This window comes from Macaca fascicularis, chromosome 3 (assembly GCF_037993035.2).
Source record: "Macaca fascicularis isolate 582-1 chromosome 3, T2T-MFA8v1.1".
Taxonomy (NCBI): Eukaryota; Metazoa; Chordata; class Mammalia; order Primates; family Cercopithecidae; genus Macaca; species Macaca fascicularis.
The window spans coordinates 144,932,268-144,952,249 of record NC_088377.1 but is presented as its reverse complement, the minus strand read 5'-3'; the positions used below and the strand labels follow the sequence as shown (position 1 = coordinate 144,952,249).

The following is a 19,982-nucleotide window of genomic DNA, read 5'->3' as shown; positions in this document are numbered from 1 at the left end:
AGCAAAACCTGGAGGAAGAGGGGTAAACAGAAAAGAGCTGGCTTTTCCAGAGAGCCTTTGCTGCTTGGCTTTTTAAATCGTATGCATGCATTTCTTTGCTAGAAATAAATTTTGTTAACAACATTCAAGTGACCGTGTTATTATACATGAAGTTAGGATGCTTTCCCAACTCTTGTTTTGCTAAAGCTGTCTCCTCCACAGCGTAACAGTGCATTAAACGAGTTTTTTAGTTGTCCCAGAAATTTGGCTGAGCCCCCAAAGCTGAGAACAAAGAGTGCTTATTGCCTATACATTTGGAAGAGGGATGCCAGTCAATCTATCCCGAACTATGAATGAATGACCCAGGCTCTCTTGAGTGTGTCACTTTTAACAGAATATATGAAGGAACGAGAAGACTGACTTGGAATGAGAATTTTCCAGGGAGAGGTTAAAACCCTATCCATTTCCCCTCCACCTATAGTCAAGTAAGGAAGGACTGCAAGAAAGCTACTCAGAGCGCTGAGCCCCACCCCTGGAGTTTGTGGAGACTGCTGCCTAATTCTTGCATGAAAAAGTCCGGCTGCTCTAAAAAATAAAGTTTTTAAAAAACTTTCAAGTGAACCTGCACGTGGATGTTTATAGCAGCTTTATTCATAATTGCCAAACCTTGGAAGCAATCAAGATGGCCTTCAGTAGATGAATGGGTAAACTGTGGTACATCCAAACAATGAAATAGTCAGTGTTAAAAAGGAATGAGCTATCAAGCCATGAAAAGACATAAAGGAACCTTATATGCATATTACTTCGTGAAAGAAGTCAACCTGATGTAGCTTAATACTGTATGATCCCAATTGAACGACATTCTAAAGAAGGCCAAACTGACCAGGCACAGTGACTCATGCCTGTAATCCCAGCACTTTGGGAGGCTGAGGTGGGCACATTGCCTGAGCCTAGGAGTTCAAGACCAGCCTGGAAAACATGGGGAAACTCGTTCTCTACAGAAATTAGCCAGGTGTGATGGTGCACACCTGTAGTCTCAACTACTAGGGAGGCTGAGGTGGGAGGATTGCTTGAGACTGGGAGGTTGTGGCTGCAGTGAGCCGTGAACATGCCCCCGCACACCAGCCTGGGTGACAGAGCAAGACTGTCTTTAAAAAGACAGTAAAAAGATCATTAGTTTCCAGGGGATGGGGGGAGGGAAGGATGAATAGGCCACAGAGAATTTCTAACCAGTGAAACTACTTTATATCATACTATCATGGTGGCTACCTGTCATTGTACATTTGCATAGATTGTACCACACCAAGAGTAAACCTAATGTAAACTGTGGACTTTGGGTGATAATGATAGGTCAGTGTGGGTTCATCACTCGTAACAGATGTGCCCCTCTGGAGGGGGATGTTGATAGTGGGGGAGGCTGTGCATACATAAGGGCACGGGATATATGGAAAACCTCTGTATCTTTTGCTCAATTTGCTGTGAACCTAAACTGCTCTAAAAAGTCTATTTAAAAAAAAAATGTGTCAAGGATGATGTGAACTGCCTAGGACAGCAGAGTGAGGGAAAGAGTCCTCCAGAGGGTGTGACCTGCACTTCCAAAGTTTCTTGGGAGTTAAATGCCAAGCTTTCCCATTGGATAACTGGGCATCCTGAAAGGTAACGAGGCTTGGCTCATTTGATAGGTACCTGCCCAAGAAGACTGCCTACAGGATGAGCATACGCCAGCCGAAATTACCTGGAAAGCCGTACCTTCTGATAAGAGTTGGAGGGAGGATATCTAAGAGTCAGGAGGAAGGAGCATTACATAGTTAGGGCATAGTAACTGGGAGTCCTTTATTGCAAAGGGGTCTCCAGAGAACCCACAAAATCACCCCATTGGAGAAAGAGCTCGCATTTGTGCATCAACACCAAATTACGATGGCACCCACTAAGATAAGACTTTTTTCTGCTTTTATCTAATTTGTGAAAGAATAAAGCAGAAAAAAAAAATCACCCACTGGCAAAAAGGAGATGACAATGGAAACTGTCTCAACCTGGACTGTGTCAGCACCAAGGTAAGATGATGTGCAGGATTGGGGCAGGGTAGGTTGCAGCTTAAATTAAGATGGGCTTCACTCGTTCATCAGAAATAAAGAACCAAGAGAAAAACACATGTAACCCCTCTGTCTTCTAATGATCTCCCATTTCTGTTCGGTTTTTAATCCCACAGGCTTAGCCTTTGCAATGCTGGCAGCTGTGCCTCCGATATTCGGCCTGTACTCTTCATTTTATCCTGTTATCATGTATTGTTTTTTTGGAACCTCCAGACACATATCAATAGGTAAAAGCTTGTACTTGATATTCTACTACCTTCCCTTGTGTATTTCCAGCCTTTGCAATGTGCCAAGGAAATAGCATGGTCATTATTAAAAATTGTCTTAATAACAACTTTTGTTACTGCATGCACGACAGGTGCTTTAAAAACCTACACTCGGCCAGGTGTGGTGGCTCACCCCTGTAATCCCTGCACTCTGGGAGGCCGAGGCGGGCAGATTGCCTGAGGTCAGAAGTTTGAGACCAGCCAGACCAACATGGTGAAACCCCATCTCTTTGTAAAAATATAAAAATTAGCCAGGCTTGGTGACGGGTGCCTGTAATCCCAGCTGCTCGGGAGGCTGAGGCAGGAGAATTGCTTCAACCCGGGAGGCAGAGGTTGCAGTGAGCTGAGATCGCACCACTGCACTCCAGCCTGGGCAACAGAACAAGACTCCGTCTCAAAAAAAAAAAAAAAAAAAAAAACTACACGCCTCCCAAGATTTCTAGAACTTACAACTTTCTTATAATCTTGGAATAATAAAAAAGACAATTTTCTTGTGTAAAAGGGCAATTGTTGAAATCTGTGAAATGAGATAAATGCTTCATTTCATAATGTAATTTGCCAGCATCTGGTTTTTATTTTTATACTAATGGTAGTATTTCAAGTTCCTAATCGCTCTTCACGTATTTCATTTTTGTCGTATTTGGGGCTCTGAATTGTACATATTTTCAGTTTATCAGAGGCATATGGATTTCATAATAGTTCTGGTATTGCATAAGGCTACCACCTAGCACACACACACTTTCCAGATATCTACTGTTTGGTAACAAATACCCTCAAAATGTAGCAGCTTTACAACAACAATCATGTTTGTATCTTCCATAGTGCCTACAGGTCAGGACTTGGGAAGGCCTGGTCTGGATAATTCTTCCTCTCTCCCTTTTTCCTCCCCCTCTTCCCTCTTCCCTGCCTTCCTTTCTCCATGCAGTCCCAGGAATTCTCCACTTGGCCTAGTTGGAGCTTTCTTACACATGGTGACTTGGCTTCAGCAGAAGGTGGAAGTTGCAGCCCTTTTATTACCAAGCCTCGGAAGTCACACAGCTTCACTTCTGCTGCATTCTTTTGTTTACTAACAAGTCAAAGCCAACCCAGATTCAAGGAGAAATTAGACTCCACCTCTTGATGGGGAAATATCAAGAAGAGTAGGTGGATGGAAGATATTGCTATGTCTATTTTTGGAAAATACAGTCTGCATGCACACACATGCGCATGCACACACACACGGTTGCTCACACACCAGAGGCAGGACACTAAAGAAGGGAGCATAGCCTTCTTTCAAGCATGACTTCTTGACCTCAACTTTGTCTCTTGGTGTACTGGCAAAAACCCTATCAGATACTCTGAATTAGATAGTGTCCTTGAACCCTGAACAGGGATCTTCATGCTTCATTATTTCAGGTCCTTTTGCTGTTATTAGCCTGATGATTGGTGGTGTGGCTGTTCGATTAGTACCAGATGATATAGTCATTCCAGGAGGAGTAAATGCAACCAATGGCACAGAGGCCAGAGATGCCTTGAGAGTGAAAGTCGCCATGTCTGTGACCTTACTTTCAGGAATCATTCAGGTAAGGCTCAAAGATGGGGAAATGGACTGTCTCATTTGTTAACCTAACAGGTATCTATTGAGAGCTCTTAGCTGGTCTTCCTACACGGTGGGCGGGGTCTGCTGGAGAAACCCCAAAGCTCTGGGAGTAACTGCAGACCAACTGCATGCCTTATTCACAACTATGAGTGACCAGCAAGCAAGCTTCAGGTGGATGCTTTAAAGATCCCAAAAGCAAGACAAGTTTGACACAGCAGGATTGATTAGTGCTGGGAGAGGATATTCCTCTCTGCTTGGAGGGAACAGCCAATGATCATGATCATGCACTTTAGTCTACATGATGAAGCATGCCCCCAGCTCCATGAGAGACAGGGAAGGCATTAGTGTGGCCAGTGCACTGTGGGACACCAAGCCACTCCAGACTTTCCTCTGTTTTCTGTATAACCAGTGATTGATTTGTTAGCTACTTACCCACTTCATGTACAAGTTTGCAGTATTAGAAAATGGTCCAGAGGCTGGGCGCAGTGGCTCACACCTTTAATCCCAGCACTTTGAGAGGCTGAGGCAGGTGGATCACAAGGTCAGGAGTTCAAGACCAGCCTGGCCAACATAGTGAAACCCCGTCTCTACTAAAAATACAAAAATTAGCTGGGTGTGGTGGCATGCACCTGTAGTCCCAGCTACTCAGGAGCCTGAGGCAGGAGAATCACTTGAACCCGGGAGGCGGAGGTTGCAGTGAGCCGAGACCGTGCCACTGCCTGGGTGACACAGCGAGACTCCATCTCAAAAAAAAAAAAAAGAAAATGGTCAAGAAAGAACTTGTATATTTGCTGTGGGTCTTAACTTCCTGACCTATCATGTGATTCATTTGTTTCTTTGTCATTAAAAAAAAAAAGTTTTGCCTAGGTGTCTGTAGGTTTGGATTTGTGGCCATATATCTCACAGAGCCTCTGGTCCGTGGGTTTACCACTGCAGCAGCTGTGCATGTCTTCACCTCCATGTTAAAATATCTGTTTGGAGTTAAAACAAAGCGGTACAGTGGAATATTTTCAGTGGTGTATGTAAGTAAGCAACTCCCAGACATTCTGGTACTTGTTTTTTCTTCTTTATTTCCCCCACTTCTCTTCTGTATCTCTTTTTACTTTCAAGACTAATTTTTCTTTTTCTCCAGTAATTTCCATAAAAAAGGAAAAATTCATTTATTCTAAGGTTTTCTGAAAAGAGTGTTACAAAGAGGACTAAACCTTAAAATCTCTATTATTAATATGTGATACTGCCCACTTCACAAGGAATTTTTCGCTAGGTCTTTATTTGGTGACTACACCATCACTCTAATTAGGTGAAGAGAGAGCTTTTTCTTACAACCAAATCATAGTCTTTTTGGAAACTAACAAATAATTTAAAGGCATGAGGGGAGAACATCTCTCTCTCTCTCAAAAACTGCTAATTCAGGCCGGGCGGGGTGGCTCACGCCTGTAATCCCAGCACTTTGGGAGGCCGAGATGGGCAGATCACGAGGTCAGGAGATCGAGACCATCCTGGCTAACACGGTGAAACCCCATCACTACTAAAAATACAAAAAAATTAGCTGGTGTTATGGCAGGCGCCTGTGGTCCCAGCTACTCAGGAGACTGAGGCAGGAGAATGGCATGAACCTAGGAGGCGGAGCTTGTAGTGAGCCGAGATCGTGCCACTGCACTCCATCCTGGGCGACAGAGTGAGACTCCGTCTCAAAAAAAAACCAACTGCTAATTCAAACCGGCAAAAAAAAATAAGGCTGTAAAAGATTTAACTAACATAAATCTTTTAGTTACATAGACCCCTTACCAAACTCAGAGAAAATATAAATTATTTGCAAGCACTTAAGGAACAATGGTACTAACTGATCATGTTGAAATTGATCATGTGAAACTGATCACCAATTCTAAAAATTCAATGTTTTTTCACACAGTGCAATATAATTAAAAATCAAAAACTAAACATAGCTTTAAAACTCCCACATATTTAGAAACCAAAAAACATTTCTAAATGACCCATGAATAAAGAGGGAATTAGGAAATAATGAGCATTAATTGATAGAAGTACTACATATCAAATCCTCTGAGATGCTGTTAAAGCTGTCCTTGGAAAGAGGCCTGTAGTCTTTGTAGGTATTTATGTGCTAGGCACTGGGTGCCAAGATGCAGCTGTGAGCTGAGAAGATACAGGCCTTTCCCTCTGGAACTTTCAGTCCAGTGGGAAGATAGTAAACCTTTAATTGCATACATGTGTAATCAATGACAATTTGTGTTGCGTGCTATGAAGGAGAAGTACCAGCTGCTCTGAAAGTTAAATAGGGAGACCTTGAGATTAGGGGTCTAGGAAAGGCACTTTGAGGAAGTGACATTTAGATTGAGTCATTGGCCGGGCGCGGTGGCTCAAGCCTGTAATCCCAGCACTTTGGGAGGCCGAGACGGGCGGATCACGAGTTCAGGAGATCCAGACCATCCTGGCTAACACGGTGAAACCCCATCTCTACTAAAATACAAAAAAAAATTAGCCGGGAGAGGTGGCGGGCGCCTGTACTCCCAGCTACTCAGGAGGCTGAGGCAGGAGAATGGCGTGAACCCGGGAGGCGGGGCTTGCAGTGAGCTGAGATCCAGCCACTGCACTCCAGCCTGGGCAACAGAGCCAGACTCCGTCTCAAAAAAAAAAAAAAAAAAAAAAAAAAGATTGAGTCATTGACTGGTTAAAATGGAATCAGACTTTAGAAATATTCTCTAAATAACAAAATTCTTAGTCTCCCATAATAGCTGTTACTGTACTTCTTACTCTGAGACTTCTCGAAATGCCTTGTCACAAAGGAAATAAACATACTGAGTACTCTAGGCATCGATAGGAAAGGGTGCATGGCCTGGGCTAAGCAGGAAGTCTACTTTATTGGGTTTCAAATGAGAATTGACTATATTTGAGGTGCCCGGTTGGTAACCCTGGGATATAATTAAGTGGATTTCTTCTCTAGTTCTCCTGGGTTCCTTTCCCAGACATCAGCACTCTTGACTTCAAAGTCCTGCTAACAATACTTTCTCCTTCTTTGAGCTCCTAAAAGCTTTTCTATGTATTTACCTTTGGAGTACTTTGCTATCAACCCTTAATTCTTTCCAAGTGCTCAGGACTCAGCTTCAGGGTTCCTTTTCTGAATTTTATAATATTACATTGAGACATCAGCATATGATAAGAATAATTGTTTGATAGGAATAACTACAAGGCTGGGTGCAGTGGCTCACACCTGTAATCCCAGCACTTTGGGAGGCCGAGGTGGGCGGATGACTTGAGGTCAGGAGTTCGAGACCAGCCTGACCAACATGTTGAAACCCCATGTCTACTAAAAATACAAAAATTAACTGGGCGTGGCAGCAGGCACCGATAATCCCAGCTACTCAGGAGGCTGAGGCAGGAGAATCACTTGAACTTGGGAGGCAGAGGTTGCAGTGAGCCAAAATCATGCCACTGCACTCCAGCCTGGGCAGCAGAGCAAGACTGTGTCTCCAAAAAAAAAAAAAAGAATAACAACTATTTAAAAAAAAAAAAGAGTAACAACTGTAAAGTTGTAGACTGGGTAAAAATACCTCCTAATTGGTGGAAGCTACAAAGAGAGATTTCAGCCTGAGAACTTTTAACTAGAAATACCCAGTGGAATGGCTGATGTGAATTAGTGCACTAGACAGTCTCTGTCTCTCTCAGGGGCAATTTCTTGATGTAAACATCCAGCGTTCACTGTGTTACAGAGTACAGTTGCTGTGTTGCAGAATGTTAAAAACCTCAACGTGTGTTCCCTAGGCGTCGGGCTGATGGTTTTTGGTTTGCTGTTGGGTGGCAAGGAGTTTAATGAGAGATTTAAAGAGAAATTGCCGGCGCCTATTCCTTTAGAGTTCTTTGCGGTAAGTCACCTTGGGTCAATGACCTATTCAGCTTCTACGACTGCATTTACTTATTTCTGTAAGGGATTTTGAAGTGGATGAAAGAAATTTTTTGCTCTCAATTCTGCCAAAAGAAGGTTACAATTTGTCGAAGAAATTTGACAAATTCATTGACAAGAAAGTAAAAAGAAAAAGCCTTAAAACATAGACACAGATGATTTTTTAAATTATATGTAAGACTATACATGAAAATTTTAACATTAATTATAAGTGATGGGGTTATGGAAGATTTTCTCCTCAAATTTTTGTTGGCTAATTCTTTTATAATGAGCACATATTACTTTAGTAACCAAAAAAAAAATCCATTTCCGTTTTGACAAAGCAAAGGTTCCCAAACTTTCTCCATCCCTTGACAGTCCTAAGCCAAAAGAAATACCTCACAGTTCCATTTATTAAGTAGTTAGTTCCAAACACTTTAATAATATTTATGATTAACAACTTCATAGTTGTTTTTAAAAATATGCACATAAATTGGAATAAAAATATTTTATTATGTTAAGTAACCACAATTATTTAATCATGGAATGCATATGCCTGATGGAAACTGCATAGATCCTCAAATCTCAGAATCAAAAAGGGCACTGCTACCCTCATTTCCTGTTCACATGAATATGTATGTGGTTCCTGCTTTTTCATCACAGCAACCACTGAACACCCAGCTTTGCAAAGATACAGCATTATTGAAAGGAACACAGTATTCAAACTGTGAACTACTGCCAACTAGAAGTTTGCACAGTGCCCAATAGATGTCACTGTTTCACTGGGGACCTTTTAATATCCAAAGTGTCCCATAGAGTGCCCTTGGCATCCTGGGACTTGTTTGCACATGTGTGGGAGCTACAAGGAGAAGAAATGAAGAGTAGGCTGGGTGTGGTGGCTCCACACCTGTAATCCCAGCACTTTGGGAGGCCAAGGCAGGCAGATCACTTGAGACCAGGAGTTCGAGGCCAGCCTGGCCAACATGGTGAAACCCTGTCTCTACTAAAAATACAAAAAATTAGCCAGGTGTGGTGAAATGCACTTGTAAACCCAGCTACTTGGGAGACTGAGGCATAAGAATTGCTTGAACCTGGGAGGCAGAGGTTGCAGTGAGCCAAAATCGCACCTCGCACTCCAGCCTGGGTGACAGAGCAAGATTCTGTCTCAAAAGAAATGAAGAGTATGTTTGGGGGTAAACGGACTGGCAAGATGGCCGAATAGGAACAACTCTGGTCTGCAGTTCCCAGCGAGATCAACACAGAAGGCAGGTGATTTCTGCATTTCCAACTGAGGTACCTGGTTCACCTTATTGGGACTGGTTAGACAATGGGTGCAGCCCACGGAGGGCAAAATGAAGCAGGGTGGGGCATCCACCCAGGAAGCACAAGGAGTCGGGGAACTCCCTCCCTTAGCCAAGGGAAGCTGTGAGGGACTGTGCTGTGAGGAACAGTGCATTCTGGCCCAGACACTATGCTTTTCTCATGATCTTCACAATGCACAGACTAGGAGATTCCCCTGGGTGCCTACACCACCAAGATTCCCTTGGATTTCAAGTACAAAACTGGGCAGCTGTTTGGGCAGACACTGAGCTAGCTACAGGAGTTTTTTTCATACCCCATTGGTGCCTGGAACACCAGTGAGACAGAACCATTCACTCCCCTGAAAAGGGGGCTAAAGCCAGGGAGCCAAGTGGTCTAGCTCCAGCGGATCCCACTCCCACAGAGCCCAGAAAGCTAAGATCCATTGGCTGGAAATTCTCACTGCCAGCACAGCCGTCTGAAGTCGACCTGGGATGCTCAAACTTGGTAGGGGGAGGGGCACCTGCCATTACTGACTTGAGTAGGCAGTTTTCACCTCACAGTGTAAACAAAGCCACCTGGAAGGTCCAACTGGGTGGATCCCACCATAGCTCAGCAAAGCTGCTGTAGCCAGACTGCTTCTCTAGGTTCCTCCTCTCTGGACAGGGCATCTCTGAAAGAAAGGCAGCAGCCACAATCAGGGGCTTATAGGTAAAACTCCCATCTCCCTGGGACAGAGAACCTGGGGGAAGGGGCAGCTGTGGTCACCGCTTCAGCAAACTTAAACATTCCTATCTGCCATCTCTGAAGAGAGCACCAGATCTCCCAGCACAGCATTCGAGCTCTGCTAAGGGACAGACTGCTTTTTCAAGTGGGTCCCTGACCCCCGTAACTCCTAACTGGGAGATACCTCCCAGTAGGGGCCAAAGACACCTCATACAGGAGACCTCTGGCTAGCATCTGGCGGGTGCCCCTCTGGGACAAAACTTTTGGAGGAAGGAATAGGCAGCAATCTTTGCTGTTCTGAGCCTTCACCGGTGATACCCAGGCAAACAGGGTCTGGAGTGGACCTCATCAAACTCCAGCACACCTGCAGCAGAGGAGCCTGTCAGAAGGAAAACTAACAAACAGAAAGGAATAGCATCAACATCAACAAAAAGGACGTCCACACAAAAACCCCATCTAAAGGTCACCAACAGCAAAGACCAAAGGTAGATAAATCCATGAAGATGAGGAACAACCAGTGCAAAAAACTGAAAATTCCAAAAGCCAGAATGCCTCTTCTTCAAAGGATCACAACTCTTCGCCAGCAAGGGAACAAAACTGGATGGAGAATGAGTTTGATGAATGCATAGAAGTAGGCTTCAGAAGGTGGGTAATAACAAACTTCTCCGAGCTAAAGGAACATATTTTAACCCAATGGAAGGAAGCTAAGAACCTTGAAAAAAGGTTACAGGAATTGCTAACTAGAATAACCAGTTTAGAAAAGAACATAAATGACCTAATGGAGCTGAAAAACACAGCACAAGAATTTCGTGAAGCATACACAAGTATCAATAGCCAAATCAATCAAGCAGAAGAAAGGGTATCAGAGATTGAAGATCAACTTAATGAAATAAAGCTTGAAGACAAAATTTGAGGGAAAAAAAGAATGAAAAGGAATGAACAAAGCCTCCAAGAAATATGGGACTATGTGAAAAGACCAAACCTACGTTTGATTGGTGTACCTGAAAGTGACAGGGAGAATGGAACCAAGTTGGAAAACACTCTTCAGGACATTATCCAGGAGAACTTCCCCAACCTAGCAAGACAGGCCAGCATTCAAATTCAGGAAATGCAGAGAACATCACAAAGATGCTCCTCACGAAGAGCAACCCCAAGACACATGATCATCAGATTCACCAAGGTTGAAATGAAGAAAAAAATGTTAAGGGCAGCCAGAGAGAAAGGTCGGGTTACCCACAAAGGGAAGCCCATCAGACTAACAGCAGATCTCTCTGCAGAAACCCTACAAGCTAGAAGAGAGTGAAGGCCAAAATTCAACATTCATAAAGAAAAGAGTTTTCAACCCAGAATTTCATATCCAGCCAAACTAAGCTTCATAAGCGAAGGAGAAATAAAATCTTTCACAGACAAGCAAATGCTGAGAGGTTTTGTCACCACCAGGCCTGCCTTACAAGAGCTCCTGAGGAAGCACTAAATATGGAAAGGAACAACCGGTACCAGCCACTGCAAAAACATACCAAAATGTAAAAACCATCGATACTGTGAAGAAACTGCATCAACTAATGGGCAAAATAACCAGCTAGCATCATAATGACAGGATCAAATTCACACATAACAATTTTTTTTTTTTAAACAAAGTCTTGCTCTTGTTCCCCAGGGTGGAGTGCAATGGCACGATTTTGGTTCACTGCAACCTCCACTTCCTGGGTTCAAGCAATTCTCCTACCTCAGCCTCCTAAGTAGCTGGGATTACAGGTGCCTGCCACCACACCTGGCTAATTTTTGTATTGTTAGTAGAGATGGAGTTTCACAATGTTGGCCACGCTGGTCTCGAACTCCTGACCTCAGGTGATCCGCCCGCCTCAGCCTCCCAAAGTGCTAGGATTGCAGGCATGAGTCACCACACCTGGCCCACACATAACAATGTTAACCTTAAATGTAAATGGGCTAAATGCCCCAATTGAAAGACACAGACTGGCAAATTGGATAAAGAGTCAAAACCCATCAGTGTGCTGTATTCAGGAGACTCATCTCATGTACAAAGACACACATAGGCTCAAAATAAAGGGATGGTGGAAGATTTACCAAGCAAATGAAAAGCAAAAAACAAACAAAAAAAAAAACAAAGAAAAACAGAGGGTTGCAATTCTAGTCTCTGATAAAACAGACTTTAAACCAACAAAGATCAAAAAAAGACAAAGAAGGGCATTACATAATGATAAAGAGACCAATGCAGCAAGAAGAGCTAACTATCCTAAATATATATGCACCCAATACAGGAGCACCCAGATTCATGAAGCAAAGTCCTTAGAGACCTACAAAGAGACTTAGACTCCCACACAATAATAGTGGGAGACTTTAACACCCCACTGTCAATATTAGACAGGTCAGTGACACAGAAAATTAACAAGCATATTCAGGACTTCAATTCAGCTCTGGACCAAGCAAACGTAATAGACATCTGCAGAACTCTGCACCCCAAATCAACAGAATATACATTCTTCTCAGCGCCACATCACACTTATTCTAATATTGACCTCATGATTGGAAGTAAAACACTCCTCAGCAAATGCAAAAGAACAGAAATCATAACAAACAGTCTCTCAGACCACAGTGCAGTCAAATTAGAACTCACGATTAAGAAACTCACTCAAGGCCGGGCGCGGTGGCTCAAGCCTGTAATCCCAGCACTTTGGGAGGCCGAGACGGGCGGATCACTAGGTCAGGAGATCGAGACCATCCTGGCTAACAGGGTGAAACCCCGTCTCTACTAAAAAATACAAAAAGCTAGCCGGGCGACGTGGCGGGCGCCTGTAGTCCCAGCTACTCGGGAGGCTGAGGCAGGAGAATGGTGTGAACCCGGGAGGCGGAGCTTGCAGTGAGCTGAGATCCGGCCACTGCACTCCAGCCCGGGGACAGAGCGAGACTCCATCTCAAAAAAAAAAAAAAAAAAAAAAAGAAACTCACTCAAAACTGCACAACTACATGGAAACTGAAAAAAAGGGGCCTGCTCCTGAATGACTACTGGGTAAATAACAGTATTAAGGCAGAAATAAATAAGTTATTTGAAACCAATGAGAACAAAGACACAACATACCAGAATCTCTGGGGCACAGCTAATGCAGCGGTTAGAGGGAAATTTATAGCACTAAATCCCCACAGGAGAAAGTGGGAAAATCTAAAATCGACACCCTAACATCACAATTTAAATAACTAGAGAAGCAAGAGCAAACAAATCCAAAAGCTAGCAGAAGACAAGTGATAACTAAGATCAGAGCAGAACTGAGGGAGGTAGAGACAAGAAAAACTCTTCAAAAAAATCAATGAATCCAGGAGCTGGTTTTCTGAAAAGATTAACAAAATAGACCATTAGCCAGACTAATAAAGAAGAAAAGACAGAAGCATCAAATAGACACAATAAAAAATGAGAAAGGGGATATCACCACTGATCCCACAGAAATACAAACTACTGGCCGGGCACGGTGGCTCACGCCTGTAATCCCAGCACTTTGGGAGACCGAGGCAGGTGAATCACAAGGTCAAGAGATCAAGACCGTATTGGCCAACATGGAGAAACCCCCTCTGTATTAAAAATAAAAAAAATTAGCTGGACATGGTGTCCCACGCCTGTAGTGCCAGCTACTAGGAAGGTTGAGGCAGAAGAATCGCTTGACCTGGGAGGCAGAAGTTGCAGTGAGCCAAGATCAAACCACTGTACTCCAGCCCGGGCAACTGAGTGAGAATGAGACTCCGTCTCAATAACAACAACAACAAAAACTACCATCAGAGAATACTATAAACACCTCTATGTAAATTAACTAGAAAATCTAGAAGAAATGGATAAATTCCTGGACACATACACCCTCCCAAGACTAAACCAGAAAGAAGTTGAATCCCTGAATAGACCAATAACAAATTCTGAAATTGAGGCAGCGATTAATAGCCTACCAACCAAAAAAAAAAAACTCCAGGACCAGACGAATTCACAGCCGAATTCTACCAGAGGTACAAGGAGGAGCTGGTACCATTCCTTCTGAAACTATTCCAAACAATAGAAAAAGAGGGAATCCTCCCTAACTCATTTTATGAGGCCAACATCATCCTGATACCAACACCTGGCAGAGACACAACAACAAAAAAAAGAAAATTTCAGGCCAACATCCCTGATGAACATCAATGCAAAAATCCTCAAAAAAATACTGGCAGACTGAATCCAGGAGCACATTAAAAAGCTTATCCACCATGATCAAGTCAGGTTCATCCCTGGGATGCAAGGCTTGTTCAACATACGCAAATCAGTAAACATAGCCCATCACATAAACAAAACCAATGACAAAAACCACATGATTATGTCAATAGATGCAGAAAAGGCCTTCGAGAAAATTCAACAGCCTTCGAGCTAAAAACTCTCAAATGAGGTATTGATGGAACATATCAAAATAATAAGAACTATTTATGACAAACCCACAGCCAATATTGCACTGAATAGACAAAAACCGGAAGCATTCCCTTTGAAAACCAGCATGAGATAAGGATGCCCTCTCTCACTACTCCTATTCAACATAGTATTAGAACTTCTGGCCAGGACAATCAGGCAAGAGAAAGAAATAAAGGGTATTCAAATAGGAAGAGAGGAAGTCAAATTGTCTCTGTTTGCAGGTGACATGATTGTATATTTAGAAAAACCCATCATCTCAGCCCAAAGCCTCCTTAAGCTGATAAGCAACTTCAGCAAAGTCTCGGGATACAAAATCAATGTGCAAAAATCACAAGTATTCCTATACATCAAAAATAAACAGCCAAATCATGAGTGAACTCCCATTCACAATTGCTACAAACAGAATAAAATACCTAGGAATCCAACTTACAAGGGATGTGAAGGACCTCTTCAAGGAGAACTATAAATCAGAGAGGACACAAACAAATGGAAAAACATTCCATGCTCATGGATAGGAAGAATCAATATCGTGAAAATAGTCATACTGCCCAAAGTAATTTATACATTCAATGCTATCCCCATCAAGCTGCTATTGACTTTCTTCACAGAATTAGAAAACACTACTTTAAATTTCATATGGGACCAAAAAAGGGCCCGCATAGCCAAGACAATCCTAAGCAAAAAGAACAAAGCTGGAGGCATCACGCTACCTGACTTCAAACTATACTGCAAGGCTACAGTAACCAAAACAGCATGGTACTGGTACCAAAACAGATATATAGACCTGTGGAACAGAACAGAGGCCTCAGAAATAATGCCACACATCTACAACCATCTGATCTTTGACAAACCTGACAAAAACAAGCAATGGGGAAATGATTCCCTATTTAGTAAATGGTGTTGGGAAAACTGACTAGCCATATGCAGAAAACTGAAACTGAACCCCTTTTTTACACCTTATACAAAAATTAACTCAAGATGGATTAAAGACTTAAACGTTAAGACCTACAACCATAAAAACCCTGGAAGAAAACCTAGACGGTACCATTCAGGACACTGGCATGGGCAAAGACTTCATGACTAAAACAAAAAAAGCAATGGCAACAAAAGCCAAAATTGACAAATGGAATCTAATTAAACTAAAGAGCTTCTGCACAGCAAAAGAAGCTATCAGCAGAGTGAACAGGCAGCCTACAGAATGGGAGAAAATTTTTGCAACCTGTCCATCTGACATAGGGCTAATATCCAGAATCTACAAGGAACTTAAACAAATTTACAAGAAAGAAATAACCCCATCAAAAAGTGGGCAAAGGATATGAATAGACACTTTTCAAAAGAAGACATTTATACAGGCAACAAACATATGAAAAAAAACTCATCATCACTGGTCATTAGAGAAATGCACATCAAAACCATAATGGGATACCATCTCATGCCAGTTAGAATGGTGGTCATTAAAAAGTCAGGAAACAACAGATGCTGGAGAGGGTGTGGAGAAATAGGAATGCTCTTACACTGTTGGTGGGAGTGTAAATTAGTTCAACCATTGTGGAAGACAGTGTGGCGATTCCTCAAGGATCTAGAACCAGAACTACCATTTGACCCAGCAATCCCATTACTGGGTATATACCCAAAGGATTATAAATCATTCTACTATAAAGACACATCCACATGTGTTTATTGTAGCACTATTCACAATAGCAAAGACTTGGAACCAACCCAAATGCCCATCAATGATAGACTAAATAAAGAAAATGTGGCACATATATACCATGGAGTACTATGCAGCCATAAAAAAGGATGAGTTCCTGTCCTTCGCAGGGACATGGATGAAGCTGGAAACCATCATTCTCAGCAAACTAACACAGGAACAGAAAACCAAACACCGCATGTTCTCACTCACAAGTGGGAGTTGAACAATGAGAACACATGGACACAAGGAGGGGAACATCACACACTGGGGCCTGTCCATGGGTGGGAGGCACAAGGAGGGATTGCATTAGGAGAAATACCTAATGTAGATGACGGGTTTATGGGTGCAGCAAACCACCATGGCACATGTATACCTATGTAACAGACCTGCACGTTCTGCACATGTATCCCAGAACTTAAAGTATAATAAAATAAAAAATTTAAAAATTTAAAAAAGAAATGAAGAGTATAGGTGTCTGATCCAAATTATAGCAAAAAGTTCTAGCTATGAAAACAACTGGCTGGTGTAGCTCACAAGGAAACCAATACCTTCAAACTTTTTCTTTTTTTCAGTCTTGTCTATATGGCATTAGTACCTTTTAACAGGCAAAACAAAACAAAATGTATCTCTAACAGTTTCAAAACCTCTTCTCTCACTGGGGCTAGGCACAGAGTTCCCGTTTTGACTTCGAGTACAGCAAAAGGTTCTGAGCACCCTTGCGAGGGAAAGAAGGCAGGCAAGCCCCAGTTATGAAGTAAATGACACAGCTTGCCTCTCCTGCTTTGGGTTACTAATTCTGTTTCCTAGATTCCCTTTAAAGACTTTTCCATGTTTCCCAGGGTAATGGTTTCCCAGAATTCTAGAAAGTTTAGGGACAGCATCTTTATGACTCCCTTTAAGTGTCAAATTTATTTTTTATTATAAAAATATTTTTTGAGTTTTACATTCAATTTTATAATACATCTATTTGTGTTGATAAGAAAACAATGGTTTAAATTACTTACCACTGTATAAAAGTAAAGCTCCAGGAGCTTAAGCCATATATATTGTGTGGATTTAAATATTCGAGGCACTCTCCTAGTTAGAGATGCACAAAAAATGCAATTAAGGGTGATGAAAATAATTGTCTTCAACAGAAAAGGATCCTTCCATCAAAAGAGCCAGAATCCCCCATGCCCCTGGTCTCCCAGGCTGCTGTTTCTGATAATAAGCTTACCTTATTATTTGTTTCCTGCAGTGGCCCTCCTCAGGAGGGACTGGCTTCCTTCCCTGGCCAGCTCTGATTTCTTCTCTGTTGGATAACTCTCTCAGAAAACTCTATAGGCAATAGTTCCTGGGCATGGAGCAAATTGCTATCTCACCTTTTGTTATGTTTCTCTTGTAACTCATTAGGGATTGTACTTTACACCCCAAGTAAATCTATGCCCTGCCAATCCAGGATGGCCTTATGTACTGTGACCCTCTGTTTGATGTACAGTTCTACCCTTACTTTGTAGCTGAAATGGGAGGAGACAGCTATGGGTTGCTGCTGGGGCCCTATCACCACACTTGGGGCTGCTGTCCTGGAAACAGGATCACCAGGAGGATTCTAAATCCAGACGTATGTTTTGTAATCATACAGTGTCATTTTACCACCCTCAAAGTACAGAGTTAAATATCCTTTATTTATAACGTTGTGGCCACAGACTCATTTCACCACCCTAAAGGTAAGGTCAACGTTTGAAAGGCTTTATGACCTTTTTCTGTTGCAGTCAATTAGCCAGACACCTCAGTGGAGAAAAGGACAAAGCATGAAGAAAATTCCAGGACATAAACTGTAGAGTTCATTTTAATTATGTGGGGTGGGTCATTAAGAGAAGTTAGAATTGTTGAAGCTAATGGTAATTCTTTTTAAATCTGAATGTTAAAAGTGAGAATAGATTTGACTTGACTAACATATTTGAAGCTGATTTTTGCAGTATTTGAACATTCATCTCTAAAGGTGCATTTGGATTTGTGTCTTTTTAGGTGGTAATGGGAACTGGCATTTCAGCTGGGTTTAACTTGAAAGAATCATACAATGTGGATGTCGTTGGAACACTTCCTCTAGGGTAGGAAAGTAGTTTTAAGTAACCATGTGACTGAAATAATCAATGGATCTATTGCCTCTAACTCTTACTTTAGTACCCTTGCAATGAAAAATAATCATTGGGTGCATTTTATTTTTAGTATTATTGTAGTAAAAAACACATAACAAAATTTTGTCTAAATCTTTTTTTTTTTTTTTTGAGACGATGTCTCGCTCTGTCACCCAGGCTGTAGTGCAGTGGCACCGTCTCAGCTCACTGCAACCTCCGTCTCCCGGGTTGAAGCGATTCTCCTGCCTCAGCTTCCCAAGTAGCTGGGATTACAGGCGTGTGCTGTCACACCCGGCTAATTTTTTTTTTTTTTTTTTTTTTTTTTTTTTTTTTAAGACAAAGTCTCACTCTGTCACCCAGGCTGGAGTGCAGTGGCGCGATCTCAGTTCGCTGCAAGCTCCACCTCCTGGGTTCATGCCATTCTCCTGCCTCAGCCTCCCAAGTAGCTGGGACTATAGGCTCCCGCCACCACGCCCAGCTAATTTTTTGTGTTTTTAATAGAGACAGAGTTTTCACCGTGTTAGCCAGGATGGTCTCAATCTCCTGATCTCGTGATACACCCGCCTCAGCCTCCCAAGTGCTGGGATTACAGGCGTGAGCCACCGCGCCCGGCTAATTTTTGTATTTTTATTAGAGACGGGGTTTCTCCATGTTGGCCAGGCTGGTCTCAAACTGCTGACCTCAGATGATCTGCCCACCTCAGCTTCCCAAAGTGCTGGGATTGCAGGTGTGAGCCACTGCGCCTGGCTTTTTTTTTTTTTTTTTTTTTTTTTTTTTGAGACCGAGTCTCACTCTTTTGCCCAGGCTAGAGTGCAATGGCACAATCTCGGCTCACTGCAACCTCTGCCTCCAGGGTTCAAGTGATTCTCCTGCCTCAGCCTCCTGAGTATCTGGAATTACAGATATATGCCACCACACACAACTAATTTTTGTATTTTTAATAGAGACAGGGTTTCACCATGTTGGCCAGGCTGGTCTCGAACTCCTGACCTCAAGTGATCCACTCAGCTCAGCCTCCCAAAGTGCTGGGATTATAGGCATGAGCCACCGTGCCCAGCCAATCTTAATCATTTTTAAGTGTACATTTTGGTAGTGTTAAATATATTCCCATTATTGTAAAACAGATCTCCAGAACTTTTTCACCTTGCAAATCTACAACTCTGTACCCCTGAAACAAGAGCTTCCTCTTTTCTTCTTCCCCCAGCCCCTACTAACCACCATTCATCTTTCTGTTTTTATGAATTTGACTTCTCTAGATACCTCATGTAAGTGGAATCATACAACATTTGTCTTTTTGTGACTGGCTTATTTCAGTTAGCATAGTGTCTTCAGAGTTTGTCTATATTGTAGCATATGACAGTATTTTCTTCCCTTTTTAAGGCTGAATAATATTCCATTGTGGATATATACTGTATTTTATTTCTCCATGCATCCATTGATGAGCATGTGGGTCGCCTTTACCTCTTGGCTATTGTGAATATTCCTGCTGTGGATATGGGTGTGCAAATATGTCTTTGAGACCTTTCTTTCAGTTCTTTTGGGTATATACCTGTAAGTGGGATTGCTGGATCTGTTTTTACTTTCTTGAGAGCCTTTCATACTGTTTCCCATAGCAGTTACACCATTTTACAATCCCACCAATAGTGGCAAGTGGTTTTCTGTTTTCTTTTGTTTTCCTAAATTTAATAGTTTTAAAAATCTCTCCTTGAGTGACATAGGATTTAAGAGCAAAACAACCTAAATCCTAGCCTGCCACGTACTAGCTGTGTGACCTTAAGCAGGCCACTTATCTTCTCAAAGCCTCGTTTCCTCGCCTGCCAGATGGGCGTGGTAATTAGTGCTTATCTCAAGGGCAGTTGTGAGAACTACAGGAGATAATGCATGGAAGGCAGTG

At 42.4% G+C, this 19,982-nt stretch overlaps 1 protein-coding gene across 8 annotated transcripts in view; it reads left to right on the top strand.

Annotated features, from left to right (window-relative positions):
* The window catches only part of SLC26A5 (solute carrier family 26 member 5), a 73,862-nt gene that overhangs the window by 28,193 nt on the left and 25,687 nt on the right, over positions 1-19,982 (top strand). For all 8 annotated transcript variants that reach the window (XR_012432758.1, XR_012432757.1, XR_012432756.1 and 5 more), the window contains 5 exons: positions 2,189-2,299; positions 3,734-3,900; positions 4,775-4,939; positions 7,646-7,798; positions 17,979-18,061. Coding sequence is in view for 5 of the 8 variants with exons in the window: in XM_074035714.1 (XP_073891815.1) it covers positions 2,189-2,299; positions 3,734-3,900; positions 4,775-4,939; positions 7,646-7,798; positions 17,979-18,061 (679 nt within the window). In the remaining 3 variants the exon portion in view is untranslated. The remainder of the gene's footprint in view (positions 1-2,188; positions 2,300-3,733; positions 3,901-4,774; positions 4,940-7,645; positions 7,799-17,978; positions 18,062-19,982) is intronic.